This window comes from Erythrolamprus reginae, chromosome 2, assembly GCF_031021105.1.
Source record: "Erythrolamprus reginae isolate rEryReg1 chromosome 2, rEryReg1.hap1, whole genome shotgun sequence".
Classification (NCBI taxonomy): Eukaryota; Metazoa; Chordata; class Lepidosauria; order Squamata; family Dipsadidae; genus Erythrolamprus; species Erythrolamprus reginae.
The window spans coordinates 36,352,653-36,372,550 of record NC_091951.1 but is presented as its reverse complement, the minus strand read 5'-3'; the positions used below and the strand labels follow the sequence as shown (position 1 = coordinate 36,372,550).

Sequence of the window (19,898 nt, the reverse complement as noted above, 5' to 3'; positions counted from 1 at the left end):
GTCTGCCATTTATCAGAAATGTGTAGGGTCTCCTGCTTAGGTGGGGGTTTGGACTAGATGACCTATAAAGTCCCTTCCATCTTTTGTTAATTTAATCTAATGTCTTAATTTGCAGTCATATTCGGAGTATCTGGCACATCCTGCCCTTCATTTTTGCCATTCATCTGATCAACCAAAGTCCAAGGATTTTGCCCAACATCACCCTGGGCTACAGTATCTATGAGAATTTCTTCAGTGCTAGAATGACATATGAGGCCATGATAGACTCACTTTCCATAGGACAGGAAAATGTCCCAAATTACAGTTGTGGAAAACGCAAAAAACTGTTGGTTGTGCTTGAAGGAACAGATTCTGAGCTCTTTACCTGTATTTCAACCATGTTGGGCATCTACAAAATCCCACAGGTATGAACAGATGATGAAGACAATCACCACAGCTGTTAAAGTGACTCACCAGGGTGGTTAAGTGAATCACACTGTCATTAAGTGAATTCATATTCACCATTGAATTTGCTTGTTGGAAGTCAGAGGTGAAATCTTCCCTACTGGTTCAGAGGTGAACATTTTGGGCATGCACAAAGGGCTAAAAGAATATAAAATGATGACATCCAGGTGGGTCGGTGTAGCCTCGCACTGCCGCCACTACCTGGAAGTGTCTGTAATATGGTAAATGATTTAGCTTTACTAGATAAATGGTCAAAGCAATGGAAACTGCAGTTTAATGTTTCCAAATGTAAAATAATGCACTTGGGGAAAAGGAATCCTCAATCTGAGTATTATATTGGCAGTTCTGTGTTAGCAAAAACTTCAGAAGAGAAGGATTTAGGGGTAGTGATTTCTGACAGTCTCAAAATGGGTGAACAGTGCAGTCAGGCGGTAGGGAAAGCAAGTAGGATGCTTGGCTGCATAGCTAGAGGTATAACAAGCAGGAAGAGGGAGATTATGATCCTGCTATATAGAGCGCTGGTGAGGCCACATTTGGAATACTGTGTTCAGTTCTGGAGACCTCACCTACAAAAAGATATTGACAAAATTGAACGGGTCCAAAGACGGGCTACAAGAATGGTGGAAGGTCTTAAGCATAAAATGTATCAGGAAAGACTTAATGAACTCAATCTGTGTATTCTGGAGGACAGAAGGAAAAGGGGGGACATGATCGAAACATTTAAATATGTTAAAGGGTTAAATAAGGTCCAGGAGGGAAGTGTTTTTAATAGGAAAGTGAACACAAGAACAAGGGGACACAATCTGAAGTTAGTTGGGGGAAAGATCAAAAGCAAGGTGAGAAAATATTATTTTACTGAAAGAGTAGTAGATCCTTGGAACAAACTTCCAGCAGACGTGGTTGATAAATCCACAGTAACTGAATTTAAACATGCCTGGGATAAACATATATCCATCCTAAGATAAAATACAGGAAATAGCATAAGGGCAGATTAGATGGATCATGAGGTCTTTTTCTGCCGTCAGTCTTCTATGTTTCTATGTTTCTTTGAACCACCACCAGCCATCGCTACTGGTATGGTCAGACTAGGCTGAACCAGTAGCATTTCACCCCTGTTGAAAGCCTCCTGAGAAGATCATAAATGGTGATCCTGTGACGCCAGAATTCTGCAACTGATGTAAACACAAGCCAGTTGTATTTGCCTGAATTTTGATTGTTGACCATAGGGATACTGCAACAATTTTAAATGTGAGGGTTAGTCATAGGCTGTTGTTTTATTCCAATGCCACTGTAACTTAGAACAGTCATTAAATGAATTATCATAAGTCAAATACTACCTGTATGTGATCCATAACAACATACAAATGAAACCAGATGGGAAACTTGAAAAGGACCCTGAGATAGTATATTTCTATCATGAATCTAAATGCTTCTTTTTAAAAAAAAAAAAAAAACTTGGCATCTGTGCATATCATTTTTTTAAAAAATTAGATCGTTTCACAGGAGTCCCCTTTTTGTGTCACTAATTTCTACTCAGATCAGATGTCTTTATTCATACGTGAGCTGAAGATCGCTCAATCATCGCTCGAAATGAAATTCGCATTCTTGTTGACAACATCTTTTCTTCCTGCCTCCACTGTCTCCCTTATCTTCCAGTCATTTCAATCACCTGAGTTTCCTCCAAGAGAAAGAATGGCAATAAAAATATTAATTCATCCATACCCAAAGGAAGCATCGGGGAGTGCAAGCAAGGAAAAGTGGGGAAATGCTACTTTTTAAATGTTATTTTAGATTTTAAAAAATCTAAACATGGCAAACAAGATGGCGAACATATCTAATAGTTATTATTATTATTTATTAGATTTGTATGCCGTCCCTCTCCGTAGACTCGGGGCAGCTCACAACAGTGATAAAAACAATACATAATGACAAATCTAATAATTAGAATCTAAAATAGCAATTATGCATATAAAAATCTAAAAGAGAAACCCCAGTAAATAAAAGCATACATACAGTCATATTGTGCACAGAAACTACATAGGCAAGGGGAAAGTGTCTAGGTTCCCCCAAGCTTGATGACAGAGATGGGTTTTGAGGAGTTTACGAAAGGCAAGGAGGGTGGGGGCAGTCCTAATCTCCGGGGGGAGCTGATTCGAGAGGGTCGGAGCCGCCACAGAAAAGGCTCTTCCCCCTGGGTCCCGCCAGACGGCATTGTTTAGTCGACGGGACCCAGAGAAGACCAACTCTGTGGGACCTAACCAGTTGCTGGGATTCGTGCGGCAGAAGGCGGTTTCTCAGATACTTCATCCTCTCATTTTCCCCAAGCAAACCACTGGTGAGGTGTGTTGGGGTGATAGAAAGCAACTGGCCCAAAGTCATCCTGTTGGTTTCATCCCTAAGGATGTACAACAGCTCACAGGCCCATATCTACGGAGATTCTCAGTCATCCATGTCATGGTGGTCCCAAAGGTGCTTTTTCAAGAGGCAAAGTCCACATTTTGGACAGAGAGGAATGCTGTTTTGAAAGATGGGTCAAAGAGGCCATCTATGTCAAACTTAACAGCCCTTTCTCAATAGAGGAAGAGAGATACGACATCAACTATCTCCAATCTACAACACAGTCCTTTCAGCACTTCCAAGAAGCCTCCATACTCATTTGCACCACCCGGACAACACAGATAAACCTCCAAGTGACTTTAACAATTTACTAAAAGGATGCAAATGACCTGCTCTCTGCAAGGAGTATAAACGCTTCCATCCTCGACCATCCAATCAGAGGTTTCTTGGATGAGAAGTGAAACGTCTTCAAAGAAAACCCAGAAGCTTTTTGGATAGAAGTGAAATGTCTTCAAAAAGAAAACCGAGAAACTTTCGCCTCTTGAAAAAGCACCTTTGGGACTAACAGTCCATGTTTTTTAGCCTTTGCCGTTAGACCAAACTATCTCTTTACTTTAAGAAATCATTTCTCCATTTGCAAATAAACATAGAAACATAGAAACATAGAAGACTGATGGCAGAAAAAGACCTCATGATCCATCTAGTTTGCCCTTATACTATTTTTTTGTATTTTATCTTAGGATGGATCTATGTTTATCCAAGGCATGTTTAAATTCAGTTACTGTGGATTTACCAACCACGTCTGCTGGAAGTTTGTTCCAAGAATCTACTACTCTTTCAGTGAAATAATATTTTCTCATGTTGCTGGTTCAAACATGCCAGGGGACACTATTTGGGTGGGGGTGGGGATGGGAGGGAGTATTCCAATGTCTTTGTCTTGGCAGAACCCAGAAGCAAAATATACCACTTCTGTTCAGTCCTTGAACAGAAGTGGTCATATTATGTTGCCTGTGGTTCTCACTTAGAGCAAGGGTAAAGTCAAGGTTTGTTAAAAATCACATATTACTCCTTTCCCTTGGAGGGAAATCAAGTATGACTCCAATACAGAAGAGTCAGACAAGACAGAGAGAACCCAATTCATGCTTGAAAAAGAGGGTGGGCTGCTGCCTGGATGGGGGAGAACGCAGAGCGGAAGCGAAAATAGAGCTCCACCCCAGAGCACCCAATTTGCACTGAAAGATGTTAAAAGAAAAGGCAGGGTGTCTTCTTTGGGCAGCCTCTACATTCTTCCCGAAAGTGTTTAAAACCCCCAAAGCCAGTGATTCTGCCACAAACCAAAAGTGTCTAAGAAAAGTATAAGGAGATAAGACCTGGAATTAATTCTATGTGAACTGGGTTTCTGCCTCCCTCTCCTTTCCAAATGGCTATAGTATTCTCTAGAATAGAGGTCTTCATAACTGGCTGGAGAATTCTGGAGTTGAAATTCACAAGTCTTAAAGTTGCCAGGTTTGGGGACCCCTGATCTAGAAAATAAAATGAATAATGCTTGAAACCTAATGTTTTCCCAGAAACCTTGATTTTGTTTGGTAGTCTGCAGGAAGGAGGGTTAAGACTTTTATGTGGAATGGAGTGGGATGTTCACTTAGTCTGTGAAAGTAACAAGGGACACTTTAGATTGTTGCCTTTGAGTAAGTGATTATTTTGTGAGTGGCCATTTTAATCACGAAGGCACCTTTATGACAATGCTCAAAATGTGCTTTCAAAATTCTAAGTGAAATGTTTCTGTCATTTCACTGTTCTATGGCTGCTCACTTCTAGGATGTGGGTGAATTTGATGAACTGCTTGTTTTGAGTCCATTGATATGGGTATTGTTTTGAGGTTCTTGGAAAATCCTTGGACAAGTCACATGATTGTCAAGCCACTCCCACCTGGTCACTTGGATGGCAAGCCACTCCCACCCAGTCACATGACCATCAAGCTACACCGACAAAATAAGCCACTCCCACAGTGTGGTAGTAAACATTTTGGTAGCCCTTCACAGCTTGAAAATCAAGGATGTTTGTATTCCTACTTGGGCCTAAGAAGAAAATGATCACCCACCTTCTCTGTTTCATCCTAGATCAACTATGGGATTATCAACCAGATTCCTGAGCAGAAACATCAGTTTCCTTTCTCCTATCGAATGATCCCAAAGCAGGAACCTCCTCACTTAGCAACTGTCAAATTGCTTCTGCATTTCCGGTGGACATGGATCGGTCTCTTTGCTCCAGACAATGAAGAAGGGGAAACGTTTAGAAATTCTTTTGCACTTTCAGCTGTAAAAAAGGGTGTCTGCGTCGCTTTCTCACAAAGCATACCACTGAAAAATAAAGAGAGAAAAATTGGGACATTTCTTCATTATGCCCACAGTGAGGTAAACGTTTTTGTATGTCACTTGAACTTACAAGCCTCCATCTCCCTAGCATCAATCATTCCAAAATTTGAATATCATCCAAAAGGATTTGGGGGAAAAGTGTGGATTGTCACTGCTTTGACAGACATAGGGATCAGATCGTTTTATCAACATGTTAATCTCTATCATAAACATATTTTGTTATCTTTTTCAACTTTTTCCCGAAAAATTGCACCATGTGATTATTTTAAGTTAGACACGCTTAATATCAACAAGCTTGTGAAAACAGCCTTTCTGCCCTTCTATTCAAGACCTGTGCTATCTAAAAAGGTTTGGATAAGATTCATACAAAAGGAGAGGTGGGAATTTGCACGTCGTGAAATGCTCAGAATCGTCTCTGAAGATGCCTTCAGCATTTACAACAGTCTTCAGGCTTTATTCCTGGCCTTAAATGCTGCCTATCCTTTGCAACTGAATAGGAGGAGATTGAGGGTTGGAGGGCACTTTTTACTCCGGAGGTTGCGGCCATGGCAGGTAAGACTTTTCCTTTGAGGTTCCACCAGTGGTCTTTCTTCAATTGTGTTGTTCGTTTAGTTATCTTTTTAAGATGGGAGGGGCATGATGATGCAGAATGGTGCTGTCAACCATCTCACTCAGTCATCTAACAAAGAAAGACTCCTGGCCATTTGTTTTGTCAAGAGTATACTTTACTGGAGTTTGGAAATGGGTATAGAAGTAGCATAAGCTGAATCTCAGGTTTGTTTCCATGCAGACACTAGCAATAGCACTTAGAGTTACATACTGCTTCACAGTGCTTTACAGCCCTCTAAGCAGTTTTCAGAGTCAGCCTATTGCCCCCAACAATCATTTTACCCACCTCAGAAAGATGGAAGGCTAAGTCAACCCTGAGTCTGGTAGGATTTGAACTGTCCAAATTGCAGGCACCGGCAGTCAGCAGAAGTAGAATAGAATAGAATTTTATTGGCCAAGTGTGATTGGACACACAAGGAATTTGTCTTGGTGCATATGCTCTCAGCGTACATAAAATAAAATATACGTTTGTCAAGAATCATGTGGTACAACACTTAATTATTGTCATAGGGGTCAAATAAGCAATGAAGAAGCAATATTAATAAAAATCTTAGGATATAAGCAACAAGTTATAGTCATACAGTCAAAATGGGAGGAAATGGGTGATAGGAATGATGAGAAAAACTAGTAGAATAGAAGTGCAGATTTAGTAGAAAGTCTGACAGTGTTCAGGGAATTATTTGTTTAGTAGAGTGATGGCATTTGGAAAGAAAAACTGTTCTTGTGTCTAGTTGTCTTGGTGTGCAGTGCTCTGTAGTGACATTTTGAGGGTAGGAGTTGAAACAATTTGTGTCCAGGATGTGAGGGGTCAGTAAATATTTTCCCCGCCCTCTTTTTAACTCGTGCAGTATACAGGTCCTCAATGGAAGGCAGGTTGGCAGCAATTGTTTTTTTGCAGTTCTGATTATCCTCTGAAGTCTGTGTCGGTCCTGTTGGGTTGCAGCACCAAACCAGACAGTTATAGATGTGCAGATGACAGACTCAATGATTCCTCTGTAGAACTGTATCAGCAAGCTCCTTGGGCAGTTTGAGCTTCCTAAGTTAGCGCAGAAAGAACATTCTTTGTTGTGCTTTTTTGATGATGTTTTTGATGTTAGGTGACCATTTTAGGTCTTGAGATATGATAGAACCTAGAAATTTGAAGGTCTCTACTGTTGATACTGTGTTGTCTAGTATTGTGAGAGGTGGAAGGGTTTCTCTTAAAGTCTACCACCATTTCTACGGTTTTGAGTGTGTTCAGTTCTAGATTGTTCTGGTCACACCACAAGGATAGTTGTTCAACTTCCCATCTGTATGCGGATTCATCATTGTCTCGAATGAGTCCGATCACTGTTGTATCATCTGCAAACTTCAGTAGTCTTAAAATTACTTGCAGTACTTACAGTAGTCTTAAAGTAGCTTGCAGTACTGCACCATAGCCACTATAACACAAAGGAAAGTTCCCTCCCCCCTGACTACCAGTCATTCCTTGGTTATCTGCAAATGTCCAATTAGGTGCTTGTAGATTGTTAAGGGAACCAATGATTGGTTCCCAGCTGTGCATACTGTTACTTGACTTTGGCTGTCTGTAACTTCTCATATGGTTCAGCTGGGTTTCTTCCTTATATTGAATATCCCACACCCCATATGTCAGTCTGCCGGCTCATGAAGCTTGGAGAGGTGAGATGCAACCATGACGAATAGGTTTCTAACATCAGTTCCCAAATTTCCACTTACCAAAAACAAAGGCTTAGAAGAGAAAAAAAGATTGGTGAATATTACATAACTGGGCAAGTTGCATTGGTATGAGATGTAAAGGGAATGCAGTATTGAAAAAGAACAAAAGAGCAATAGACATGGCATTTAGACTTATATACCACTTCATAGTGCTTTTACATCCCTCTCTGAGCAGTTTACAGAGTCAGCATATTGCCCCCAACAATCTGGGTCCTCATTTTACCCACCTCAGAAGGATGAAAGGCTGAGTCAACCTTGAGCCGGTGGTGAAATTTGAACTGATGAACTACAGCTAGCAGTTAGCTGAAGTAGCCTGCAGTGCTACACTCTAACCACTGCGCCACCCTGTCTCTTATCTCCACTTGACCATTAAACAATCACTACAATGAAACAGTAAGCACCTTGTTCTCCCTTGATTAGTTTGTGTTGACTATATCTTACCTTTAGACCAGAAGAATGGATTTTTAGCAAAGTGGTTTATAGCATTTTCAGGACACAACCAGGACAGTTGGTCCCTTACAGGTTAATGCCAATTGCTCATGGATTGACACTCACCACTGCAATTTTGCTTTAGTATTTGCCCTCTCAAGGAGGAGCAGATCCCATGGCCTTTTCCTGTTCCTTTCTGCTCTTCCAAAAATAAATATAAAAGAAGGAAGAGAGACATCTAGGCAAAGTGTAGGGATGGAAGCAGGGGTGGGTTCTAACTTACCTCGCAACCAGTTCACTGTGTGGCCACATGGACATTACCCCCAAAAAGCAAAAAAAATCACCCACAAAAAAAGGTGAAAATAAGATGGCAATGCATGTGCAGTGCTGGGAATTCGGCTTTTGCACATGCCCAGAAGAAAAATAAATTTTAAAAAATCCCCCCCAAATAAATAAATATATATTTTTAAAAAATTTAAAAGATGTCAGCACCCACAAACTGACACTGACCAAATCGGTTCTGTGACATCATCGTGACATCACCAGCAGGTCGCTCCTGGTCCGAACTGGGAGGAAGCCACCTCTAGATGAAAGTTGAAATGTATACTTTTATGTACACTGAGACCATATTTATTTATTTATTTATTTATTGGATTTGTATGCCGCCCCTCTCCGTAGACTCGGGGCGGCATACAATGATAAAAAACAACATGTAACAATCCAATTAATAAAACAACTAAAAACCCTTATTATAAAACCAAACATACACACAAACATACCATGCATAAGGTGTAATGGCCTAGGGGGAAGGAATATCTTAACTCCCCCATGCCTGGCGGCATAAATGAGTCTTGAGTAGTTTACGAAAGACAGGGAGGGTGGGGGCAGTTCTAATCTCCGGGGGAGTTGGTTCCAGAGGGCCGGGGCCGCCACAGAGAAGGCTCTTCCCCTAGGGCCCGCCAAACGACATTGTTTAGTCGACGGAACCCGGAGAAGGCCAACTCTGTGGGATCTTATCGGTCGCTGGGATTCGTGCGGTAGCAGGCAGTTCCAGAAGTAATCTGGTCCATATGCAACAAAAGCAAATTCCTTACGTGTCCAATTACCATATTTTTTGGTGTATAAGAAGCACCGATGTATAAGACGCACCTAGATTTTAGAGGAGAAAAACAAGGAAAAAAGTATTCTCAACCAGATGGTGTAGTATTATATTGTTTAATAAAATACCAGAAAATACTGGAAAACTGTTAAACATCAAGTGAGCTACACAAGTAATCTTGCAATAGCATCACTGAAGCAATCACATAAATGACAATTTCTGGATCAACCATGCTGCTGCCTTAATGGATTGCACTGTGGTCGGAAGACTGATGTGGTCTGGATCTAGAGGTTTTGGGAACAGATGTGCTAAATAGACATATCCACTCCTCTCCCAATTCTTACGTGCACTCATAAATCTACCCTCAGTCATTTGGAGACCAGACCTTTCTGTCTTCTATGGCAATATTGCACATCTCAAGATGAATGTATGGTTATTTCCCATTCCCTGAGATGTATGACTATATCATGTCCATATCTTAACACTGCATTAAAACTTTCCAGTAATTTCTCTGCATTGCATTTCAATGAAGCTAATGTGGGTTTTTTTGTTAAGATTAATCTGTGCTTAAGTATATTTATATTATTTTCTTACATGAAGGTGACTAGTTACAAAATGTGAGGGGAAGGGGGGGCACTGCCTTCTAGAACTTAAGGTTCTGAAGATTGAAAACTAAAAAAAAAACATTCTTGGATTTTTTACAAGCCTTGGCAAGAGTTGGAGAGCAGATGATAAAGCAGAGGCTTTTGTTTTGTTTTTATCTGCCGGCCATTTTTGTGTGGAATGAGATGTGTAAACTACTTTTCAAACCTTGACTTCTGTGTCAAAGCCTGTATGGACAACAAGGGAATAACAAAAGACTCAAAAATAAGACAAAAAGGTGGGAATCTCTCAAGGATGTGGATCCTGTTATTCCATGAAAGCTCAAACCACTGTTATAAAAGGTTTCAGGGATGAATGTCCTCTTCCCTTACTCTTTTCATTTCAGCATCTTTAATATATAAAATGGCAATGACATCTTCCCTTTTTCCAAGATCTCCTCCCCCCAACTCCCCGCTCGGCTCTTTTTATGACTTTCCACGAGCACAAGATAGTCTTACCTTGAACTAGGGCATGGGGATAGTGACACACAGCGGAGGAGGAAGAGGAGGAGATGGTGAGGGGAAGCAAACGAGCCTTCACTTTGAGGCAGAGAGGAAATGCCAGAGCCTGGGAAAAGGAGCCAGGGCAACTCATCCCATCACTGAATCAGGCTTTGAAAAAGAAGCTTCAAGCAAAGCTCTCGTGGCCCCCTTGCCGGCTTTCTAAGCGGACCATCATGGTGGAACTTTTCCTCCTGCTCTTTCTCACCATCGTACCTATTGCTTACCTCAGAACGTATTGCTATTTCTCTCTCTCTCTCTCCTCTCTCCTTTCTCCTTCTGGCTTCCATCCTCTTTTTTGAGGCATTTGAGGTTGCTACAGCAAAGGAGGTTGATTCAAGACTGGGGAAAAGAATTGCAAGTGCCGAGCTGCCGGCTGCTCTCCTTGGCGCCTCTCTCCCTTGGTAGGTTTGTCACGGCCACTTTTCCTTCCCCCTCCCAGCCACCGAGGAGAGCAGCGTGGCAGTTCGGCACTTGCAACTTCCCCCCCCCCTGGTTTTAGAAACATAGAAACATAGAAGACTGATGGCAGAAAAAGACCTCATGGTCCATCTAGTCTGCCCTTATACTATTTCCTGTATTTCATCTTACAATGGATATATGTTTATCCCAGGCATGTTTAAATTCAGTTACTGTGGATTTACCAACCACGTCTGCTGGAAGTTTGTTCCAAGGATCTACTACTCTTTCAGTAAAATAATATTTTCTCACGTTGCTTTTGATCTTTCCTCCAACTAACTTCAGATTGTGTCCCCTTGTTCTTGTGTTCACTTTCCTATTAAAAACACTTCCCTCCTGGAAGTTTTTAACTCTTTAACATATTTAAAATGTTTTGATCACGTCCCCCCTTTTCCTTCTGTCCTCCAGACTATACAGATTGAGTTCATTAAGTCTTTCCTGATACGTTTTATGCTTAAGACCTTCCACCATTCTTGTAGCCCATCTTTGGACCCGTTCAATTTTGTCAATATCTTTTTGTAGGTGAGGTCTCCAGAACTGAACACAGTATTCCAAATGTTGTCTCACCAGCGCTCTATATAAGGGGATCACAATCTCTCTCTTCCTGCTTGTTATACCTCTAGCTATGCAGCCAAGCATCCTACTTGCTTTTCCTACTGCCCGACCACACTGCTCATCCATTTTGAGACTGTCAGAAATCACTACCCCTAAATCCTTCTCTTCTGAAGTTTTTGCTAACACAGAACTGCCAATACAATACTCAGATTGAGGACTCCTTTTCCCCAAGTGCATTATTTTACATTTGGAAACATTAAACTGCAGTTTCCATTTCTTTCACCATGAATCTTGAATCAACATCCTTTGCTGTAACAACTTCAAATGCCGCTGCCAGCAAAAGCTCGGCTTAGCTCCACGGCATTAACGTAAGAGACAGAAGAGGAGACCAGAGTGGGGATGGCAGCAAAGGAAAGTGTGTGTGCGGTGGTGGGAAGGAGTCCAGAGTACTTGCGGCAGGGTGACTGCAGTGGCAGTCAGCAGCAGCGGCAGCAGTCTTCCCGTAGTCCAGCGATAGTGGCTTCTCATGTACATTGGTAGCGGAGGCCAGTGCCAGCCGCCAAACCGCATGGAAAGCTGCCTCTGCCGGACTACAGGAGGGCTGCTTCCGCCACTGCTGACCACCACCCAATTGCATTCGGTATATAAGACACACCCAGATTTTGGCACGCTTTTTTGAGGTAAAAAGGTGCGTCTTATACACTGAAAAATATGGTACATTTGGCCAATAAAGAATTCTATCCTAAAAAAAAAATGGTATAAATAAGAATTTTCAGGAAGGAAAATGTTGGAACTGAACATTTCTTTATAATGTGTCCAAATATTAGCATGTTTCCTTCTCAGTGATGCAGTGAAGATGCTTGCCTCAGAAGGTTGAGGGTTCAAGCCTAGGTAGCAGTAGATATTTCTTTATAGAAAATATCTGCTGAAAACTCTGCGTAGCTTCATGAAGGGCATCTAGTCAGTAAACGCTCAGCTCCACTCAGTCACCCCAACTCCATCCCAAAACAATGGATTAAAAAGTTGTAAAAAACCCCAGCAGGTTTCCTTCTGTTAAGTAACATGGGAAAAGATGTAGGAGGAGAGTTCAGGAAGAATTACAATGGTTGGGAAAGCAGGAATGGTGCATTTTGGACATTCATGCATGAAGATAGAATAATACATCAAAAGGCAAATTGTGACAGTGGTGCTTTTGCTGAAAGGAGAGATGGGCATCTGAGACCAAAGGTGGTGAAGCAGCCATAGTGGGATGATCACCTTGTACAGCAGGAGTATTCACACAGTATGATTGCCATAGTCCAAATATGTTGGTGACCTGTAATTAGGACCGCCTTCTGCTGCATGAGTCCCAGCAACCGGTTAGGTCCCACAGAGTCGGCCTTCTACAGGTCCTGTCAACTAGACAATGTTGCCTAGGGGAACAGCCTTCTCTGTCAGGGCCCCAGCCCTCTGGAATCAGCTCCCCCTGGAGATTCGTACTGCCCCCAACCTTCTTGCCTTCCATAAGAACTTGAAAACCTATCTATCTTGCCAGGCTTGGGGTCACTAGACCCTAGCTTCTGGCTGATGAGTGCAAAGTATGTTTGTTGTTGAAAGTGAATGAATGATTTTTAATGTTCCAAGGGTTTTAGAATAGTTAATTATATTAACTATTAGACTATATTAACTATTAGACTATTAGAATATAGACTATCTCTGAGATCGCCTTCTGACGTACAAATCCCAGCGACCGGTGAGGTCCCATAGAGTTGGTCTCCTTAGGGTCCCATTGACCCAACAATGTCGGCTGGTGGGACCTAGGCGTCCCCTCTGGAATCAGCTCCCCCCGGAGATTCGGATTGCCCTCACCCTCCTCGCCTTCCAAAAGAGTTTAAAAACTCATCTTTGCCGCCAGGCTTGGGGTTTTTAGATCTCTCCCCGTGACCAATGAATGGTTTTCAGTATGATTGTTGAATGATTGGTTTGATATGTTCTCTTTTAATTAGAATTTTAATGATTGTTTTAATGTATTATTAATTATATTCATATTATTGTTCTGTTTTTGTACATGCTGTGAGCCGCCCCGAGTCCTCAGAGAGGGGCGGCATATAAATCCAATTGAATAAATAAATAAATAAATAAATAAATAAATAAATAAATAAATAAATAAATAAATAAATAAATAAATAAATAAATAAATAATTCAATTTTAGACTTGATATTGTATATGGGAGCCGCCCCGAGTCCTCGGAGAGGGGCGGGATACATATCCAATAAGTAAGTAAGCAAGTAAGTAAGTAAGTAAGTAAGTAAGTAAGTAAGTAAGTAAGTAAGAAAGTAAGAAAGTAAGTAAGTAAGTAAGTAAATAAGTAAGTAAGTAAGTAAGTAAGTAAGTAAGTAAGTAAGTAAGTAAATAAATTTCATAAAAGAAAGAAATTTAGAATGTACAGGAGTAATCATTTGTGTTTTTTCTAGTTTCATCGCTTTCTGAGAGACTTCCAACTTCATAATATTTCAGGAAAATACATTTATATGGATGAGAATCAAATTCCCGTCACTGACTTTTATATTGTACAATGGGCAATATTTCCAAATAACTCTCATAGGGCAGTGAAAATTGGAAAGATAGAAAGCGTGGCCTCTTCAGAAATCACATTCTCCATCAACGAGAGTGCCATCATATGGCCAACATCATTTAAAGAGGTAGCTGTTGCTTGTGGCTTGTATAATTGATTCACTGTCATCAATGTTCCCTCTAATTTTTTTTCGGGGTGGGCGGAAAATTATAGTGTTTGAGATAAATAGATAGATAGATAGATAGATAGATAGATAGATAGATAGATTGATTGATAGATAGATAGATAGATTGATAGATAGATAGATAGATAGATAGATAGATAGATAGATAAATAAATAAATAAATAAATAAATAAATGATATCTACATGAAACCGCTGGGTGAGATCATCCAAGGGCATGGGGTGAGGTATCATCAGTACGCTGATGATACCCAGCTTTACATCTCCACCCCATGTCCAGTCAACGAAGCAGTGGAAGTGATGTGCCGGTGTCTGCAGGCTGTTGGGGCCTGGATGGGTGTCAACAGACTCAAACTCAACCCGGATAAGACGGAGTGGCTGTGGGCTTGCCTCCCAAGGACAATCCCATCTGTCCGTCCATTACCCTGGAGGGGGAATTATTGACCCCCTCGGAGAGGGTCCGCAACTTGGGCGTCCTCCTCGATCCACAGCTCACATTAGAGAACCATCTTTCAGCTGTGGCGAGGGGGGCGTTTGCCCCGGTTCGCCTGGTGCACCAGTTGCGGCCCTATTTGGACCGGGACTCATTGCTCACAGTCACTCATGCCCTCATCACCTCGAGGTTCAACTACTGTAATGCTCTCTACATGGGGCTACCTTTGAAAAGTGTTCAGAAACTTCAGATCGTGCAGAATGCAGCTGCGAGAGCAGTCATGGGCTTACCTAGGTATGCCCATGTTTCACCATCACTCCGCAGTCTGCATTGGCTGCCGATCAATTTCCGGTCACAATTCAAAGTGTTGGTTATGACCTTTAAAGCTCTTCATGGCACTGGACCAGAATATCTCCGAGACCGCCTTCTGTCGCACGAATCCCAGCGACCGATTAGGTCCCACAGAGTGGGCCTTCTCCGGGTCCCGTCAACTAAACAATGTCAGTTGGCGGGCCCCAGGGGAAGAGCCTTCTCTGTGGTGGCCCCGACTCTCTGGAATCAACTCCCCCCAGATATTAGAACTGCCCCTACTCTCCCCGCCTTCCGTAAACTCCTTAAAACCCACCTTTGCCGTCAGGCATGGGGGAATTGAAACACCTCCCCCGGGCATGTTCAATTTATGCATGGTATGTTTGTGTGTGTGTTTGTTAGTAAACGGGGTTCTTTTTAAATCTTTTTAAATCTTTTAAATTTATTTGGATTTGTCATGATTTGCTGTATCTTGCTGTGAGCCGCCCCAAGTCTGTGGAGAGGGGCGGCATACAAATCTAAATAATAAATAAATAAATAAATAAATAAAATAAATATCAAGTGATTTCTGGATCCAAATCCTATTAAAAATGGACTACTCCGAGGTGTTGTGAGTGCTCTTTGTCCATCTCAGGTCATGTCAGATTCTGAGGAGGATGAGCCAGGCCCCTCTGGATACCCTTAGCCAGTGGGTTTGCCAGCTGATGCAGGGAGTGAGAGTGACCTGGATGAACCCAAGGAACCACTAGTGGGGTCTGATATGACAGTTTGAGGATGTTAAAGACAATAGAGTAGATAGTTCATGGATAGATCCTCGATATAGGAGATTGCTGAGAAGGCAAGAGGAGTTGCATAGTAAACAGTATTAGCTTACCTCCTTAGCTCTTTGGGGTGTGATGTCATTTCCAGGCAGTATAAAAGCAAAGGATTTTGGGTAATGGGGTGTGGTGTTTCACCACCGTTGAATGGAAAAGGTTTTGGAGTGGTTGAAAAAGGCTTCAAAACCATGATTTCTGCTTCAGTAAAAAATATTCTCTGTTGGATTACTTTTGCCTGGGATTTCGGTGAGCTGATTTATATTATTGAATGATAAATGGAATTTGTTATCTAAGGAATGCCATTTAGGCCAGGTTTGGCACTTTTTCAAGACTTTGTTAATGCTTCACTGCAGACAGAGAAATAACTCTCTTTTCCTTGCCATTTAAATCTGCTTTTCACTGTGTGTGCTTTTATCAATAAAGACTGTGATTTTTGCCATGAAATAAGGGATTTTTGAGTCATTGGGTTCGCTCTGAGGTTGTGCACAGAACACTAGGGATTATGGTTCATCCTTGGAAGATTTTCAAACATTTTTAATATCCAGGAGCAGCTGGAGAGCAGCCCTGTCTGGTCATATCATATCCTCTTGGTAGAATGGAACCAAGAATCTTTGAAGTATAAATCCATTTCAGTGGTTGATTTCATCCATCCCGCTAGGTCATTCTGAAATTTGGTTAATTTTTCCTCAAAAGATTTTATGAAAGTAGCCAATGGTGTGTGTGAATGTGTATAATTTGTTAACCATATTACCCAAATTAATGTTAAAAAAAGTTAAAATTTCCATGTATAGAAAAAAATCCTCTTAAAATAGATTACTCTGGATTTTCTTTTTAGAAGGTGCCGTTTTCTAGATGCACTTCTAGTTGTCTCCCAGGATACAAGAAACTTAAGAGAGAGGGAACACCAGTCTGCTGTTACGACTGTTCTCCCTGTGAGGAAGGAACAATCTCCACCCAGGAAGGTAAGTGACTCAGGAGCCAGATCCATACCAAGCCAGATCCTGCTTAGCTTCCAAGTTCCATCAAGTCTGTCAAAGCCTGCATCTGCTGAAGTACACAAACAATTACAAAGGTATAATGTCACCCAAATAAACCAGAACCCTCTTGTACAAATGAGGGTGGAACACTTCATTGATGTATTGCATGAAGACCATAGGGCTTCCTTGCAGTCCAAAGAGCATGACTCTAAATTGGAATCTCCCCAGGGGACAATTCAAAGCAATTTCCATTCATCCCCCTTCCTGATCTGTATGTGATAGTAAGCCTCTCTCAAGTCCAGCTTGGTAAATAACTTGCCCTTAGACAAGTTTAATTGTTATTAAATATGATGAATATTTTATTTTTATATAGAAGAAAGAAAGGAAGGAAAGAAAGAAAGGAGGGAGGGAGGGAAGATCGGGAACAAGAAAGGAGCTTATACATCCACACAATGCCTGATCTTGTTTATCTTTCAAGCCTCAGAAGCCAGAGCTTTGTGTTGGGGCTGTGTATGACCGTTACTGAGAGTGGGAATTCCCAGAGATTAATGAAGCAATTCTTATTAAAGGAAAAACAGTAAATAATTTCGGAAATCAGCATACGGAGTGGCAAACAGAGTCTCATAGCAGTTCTTTGTGTTTTTTAGATGCAGCCCGCTGTGAAAAGTGTCCACATGACCAGCAGCCCAATAAAAAGAAAGATCAGTGTGTTCCCAAAACATTAAGTTTCCTATCCTATCAAGAAAGCTTGGGAATCATGTTGGCACTCTGTGCCTCTTTTTTGTCTCTAACCACTGGCTTGATTCTGATTATCTTCATTAAATACCGAGAAACTCCCATTGTCAAAGCTAACAACCGGCACCTCACTTACATTCTCCTGGTCTCTCTCCTGCTTTCCTTCTTGACCATCTTTCTATTCATTGGCCGTCCGAAGAGAGTGACATGTCTTCTTCGACAAGTCACCTTCAGTGTTGTTTTCTCAATTGCTGTTTCTTCCTTACTGGCCAAGACTATCACAGTGGTAGTGGCATTTCTGGCTACAAAGCCAGGTAGCAGAATGAGAAAATGGCTGGGGAAAAGTCTGCCCAACACTATTGTCTTCTCTGGTTCTGGAGTTCAGCTGGGCATCTGCATGATATGGCTGGGAATCTCTCCCCCATTCCCAGATATTGATCTGCATTTTCAATCAGGACAAATCTCCCTGCAATGTAATGAAAGCTCAGACACCATGTTCTACACTGCCCTTGGTTACTTGGGCTTTCTGGCTGCCATCTGCTTCATAGTGGCTTTCATGTCTCGAAAGTTGCCAGGGAGCTTCAATGAAGCAAAGTGGATCACCTTCAGCATGCTGGTCTTCTGCAGCGTTTGGCTTTCCTTTGTTCCCACTTATTTGAGCACCAAAGGGAAATATATGGTGGCTGTGCAAATCTTCTCCATTCTAGCTTCCAGCCTGGGCTTATTGTGCTGCATCTTTGTCCCCAAATGCTACATCATCATCCTGAGACCTCACATGAACAGAAAAGAGCATCTAATGATGAGAAAACATAATGGCTTCTGATTTTGATGCTTTATTTATTAGTAGTAATTGGAAATATAAACCAAGATATCTTGAAAATAAAAACCTTTTGATGTGTTCTAAGAATTCTTTCTTTCTGCCATGATGGCTTTTAATTATGATTGATAAATGTAACTAAAATAGTAACACTTTTTCATTCCCAACCAGGAACCAACAAATAGTCTGCATCACGCTGAAGGTTGAGTGTGAGATGTGTTATCACTTATCATTTCATATTATTGATTTTCTTAATTATAACCTTGGACCAGGGAAGGGCTACCAAAATTTTTACTACCACACTATGGGCATGGCTTATTTTGTGGGTGTGGCTTGATGATCATGTGACTGGGTAGGAGTGGTTTGCTTGTCATGTGACCAGATGGGAGTGGCTTGACAATCATGTGACTTGACCAAGGATTTTCCAAGAACTTCAAAACAATACCCATAGCTAAACTAAAAACAAGCAGGTCATCGAATTCACCCACATCCTAGAAGTGAGCAGCTATAGAACAGTGAAATGACAAAAACATCTCACTTAGAATTTTGAAAGCACATTTTGAGCATTGTCATAACGGTGCCCTCATGATTAAAATGGCCACTCACAAAATAATCACTTACTCAATCTAAAGTGTCCCTTGCTATTTTCGCAGCCTAAGTGAACATACCAAAATGTTCCATTCCACATAATGGTCTTAACACTCCTTCCTTTATTTATTTATTTATTCAAATTTTTAGGCCGCCCTTCTCCTTAGACTCAGGGCAGCTTGCAACATGTTAACAATAGAACTTTTTTTAACAGAGCCGGCATATTGCCCCCACAATGAGGGTCCTCATTTTACCCACCTCAGAAGGATGGAAGGTTGAGTCAACCTTGAGCTGGTAATGAGATTTGAACCACTGACCTACAGATCTACAATCAGCTTCAGTGGCCTGCAGTACAGCACTCTAACTGCTACGCCACCCCGGCTCATTAGACTATCAAACAAAATGAAAGTTTCTGGCAAAACATTACGTTTCAAGCATTATTCATTTTATTTTCTAGACCAGGGGTCCTCAAACTTGGCAAGTTAAGACTTGTGAATTCCAACTCCCAGAATTCTCCATCCAGCTATGAAGACCTCTGTTCTAGATAACATTTGTTCTTCAGAATACTATAGCCATTTGGAAAGGAGAGGGAGACAGAAACCCAGTTCACATAGAATTAATTCCAGATCTTATCTCCTTATATTTTTCCTAGACACTTTTGTTTTTAACAGAATCGCTGGCTTTGGGGATTTTAAACGTTTTTGGGACTAACACAGAGGCTGCCCAAAGAGGATGTCCTGCATTTTCTTTCAACATCTTTCAGTGCAAATTGGGTGCTCTGGGGTGGAGCTCCATTTTCACTACCACACTGCATCCCCCCCATCATCCAGGCAGTAGCCCACCCCTGCCTTGGACGTTGTAGTTTGCTCATACAAATGCTTTCCTTTCCCTCTTGTCAGGCTTCCAAATAGCATCAAAAATTAAATCAGGATCCAAAGCAAAGTATTCATCAGAGTTCCAATTTATTATAAAAGGCATGGTGGCACATCTGGGAGAAACCCAAATCTGAAGTCCCATGGGTTTCTGCACCCATTTGAAAATTCAAGCCCTTGTCTCCACAGCCCCAAGTCTATCACATTGACCAATCTTCATCTGCCAACTTTGCAGCAACTCCCATCTCCTTCTGTGCAAGTGTAGAAGTGCAGAGTTAAAAGATGACCTTGACAATCTGTTATGGCTACATGCAGACATCCATCATGCAATTATCCCTCCCAAATTCCCATAGCAAAGAATATATATTTAAAATAGCATAAATTGTGGCAGGCCAAAACCCCAACTAAAATGGCTTCTGCCTGATACTAGTGTTGGGCGAACCCAAG

General features: G+C 41.4%; 1 protein-coding gene across 1 annotated transcript; it reads left to right on the top strand.

The window, feature by feature from the left end:
- The first annotated feature begins 242 nt into the window (after nt 1-242).
- Nucleotides 243-17,997, top strand: LOC139159368 (vomeronasal type-2 receptor 26-like). The gene is made up of 6 exons (XM_070736686.1): nt 243-404; nt 4,902-5,099; nt 5,427-5,708; nt 13,620-13,847; nt 16,298-16,424; nt 17,087-17,997. The coding sequence occupies exons 1-6, from the start codon at nt 243-245 to the stop codon at nt 17,995-17,997; spliced, it is 1,908 nt and encodes a 635-aa protein (XP_070592787.1).
- The last annotated feature ends 1,901 nt before the right edge of the window (nt 17,998-19,898 follow it).

Bases quoted from the DNA above. Each gene is read 5' to 3' on its own strand.
- LOC139159368 (XM_070736686.1), top strand. From the start codon at position 243: ATGACATATGAGGCCATGATAGACTCACTTTCCATAGGACAGGAAAAT. The intron at 5,100-5,426 runs GTAAAAAAGGGT...GATTATTTTAAG, and splicing joins ATTCTTTTGCACTTTCAGCT to TTAGACACGCTTAATATCAA. The intron at 13,848-16,297 runs GTAGCTGTTGCT...TTTTCTTTTTAG, and splicing joins GGCCAACATCATTTAAAGAG to AAGGTGCCGTTTTCTAGATG.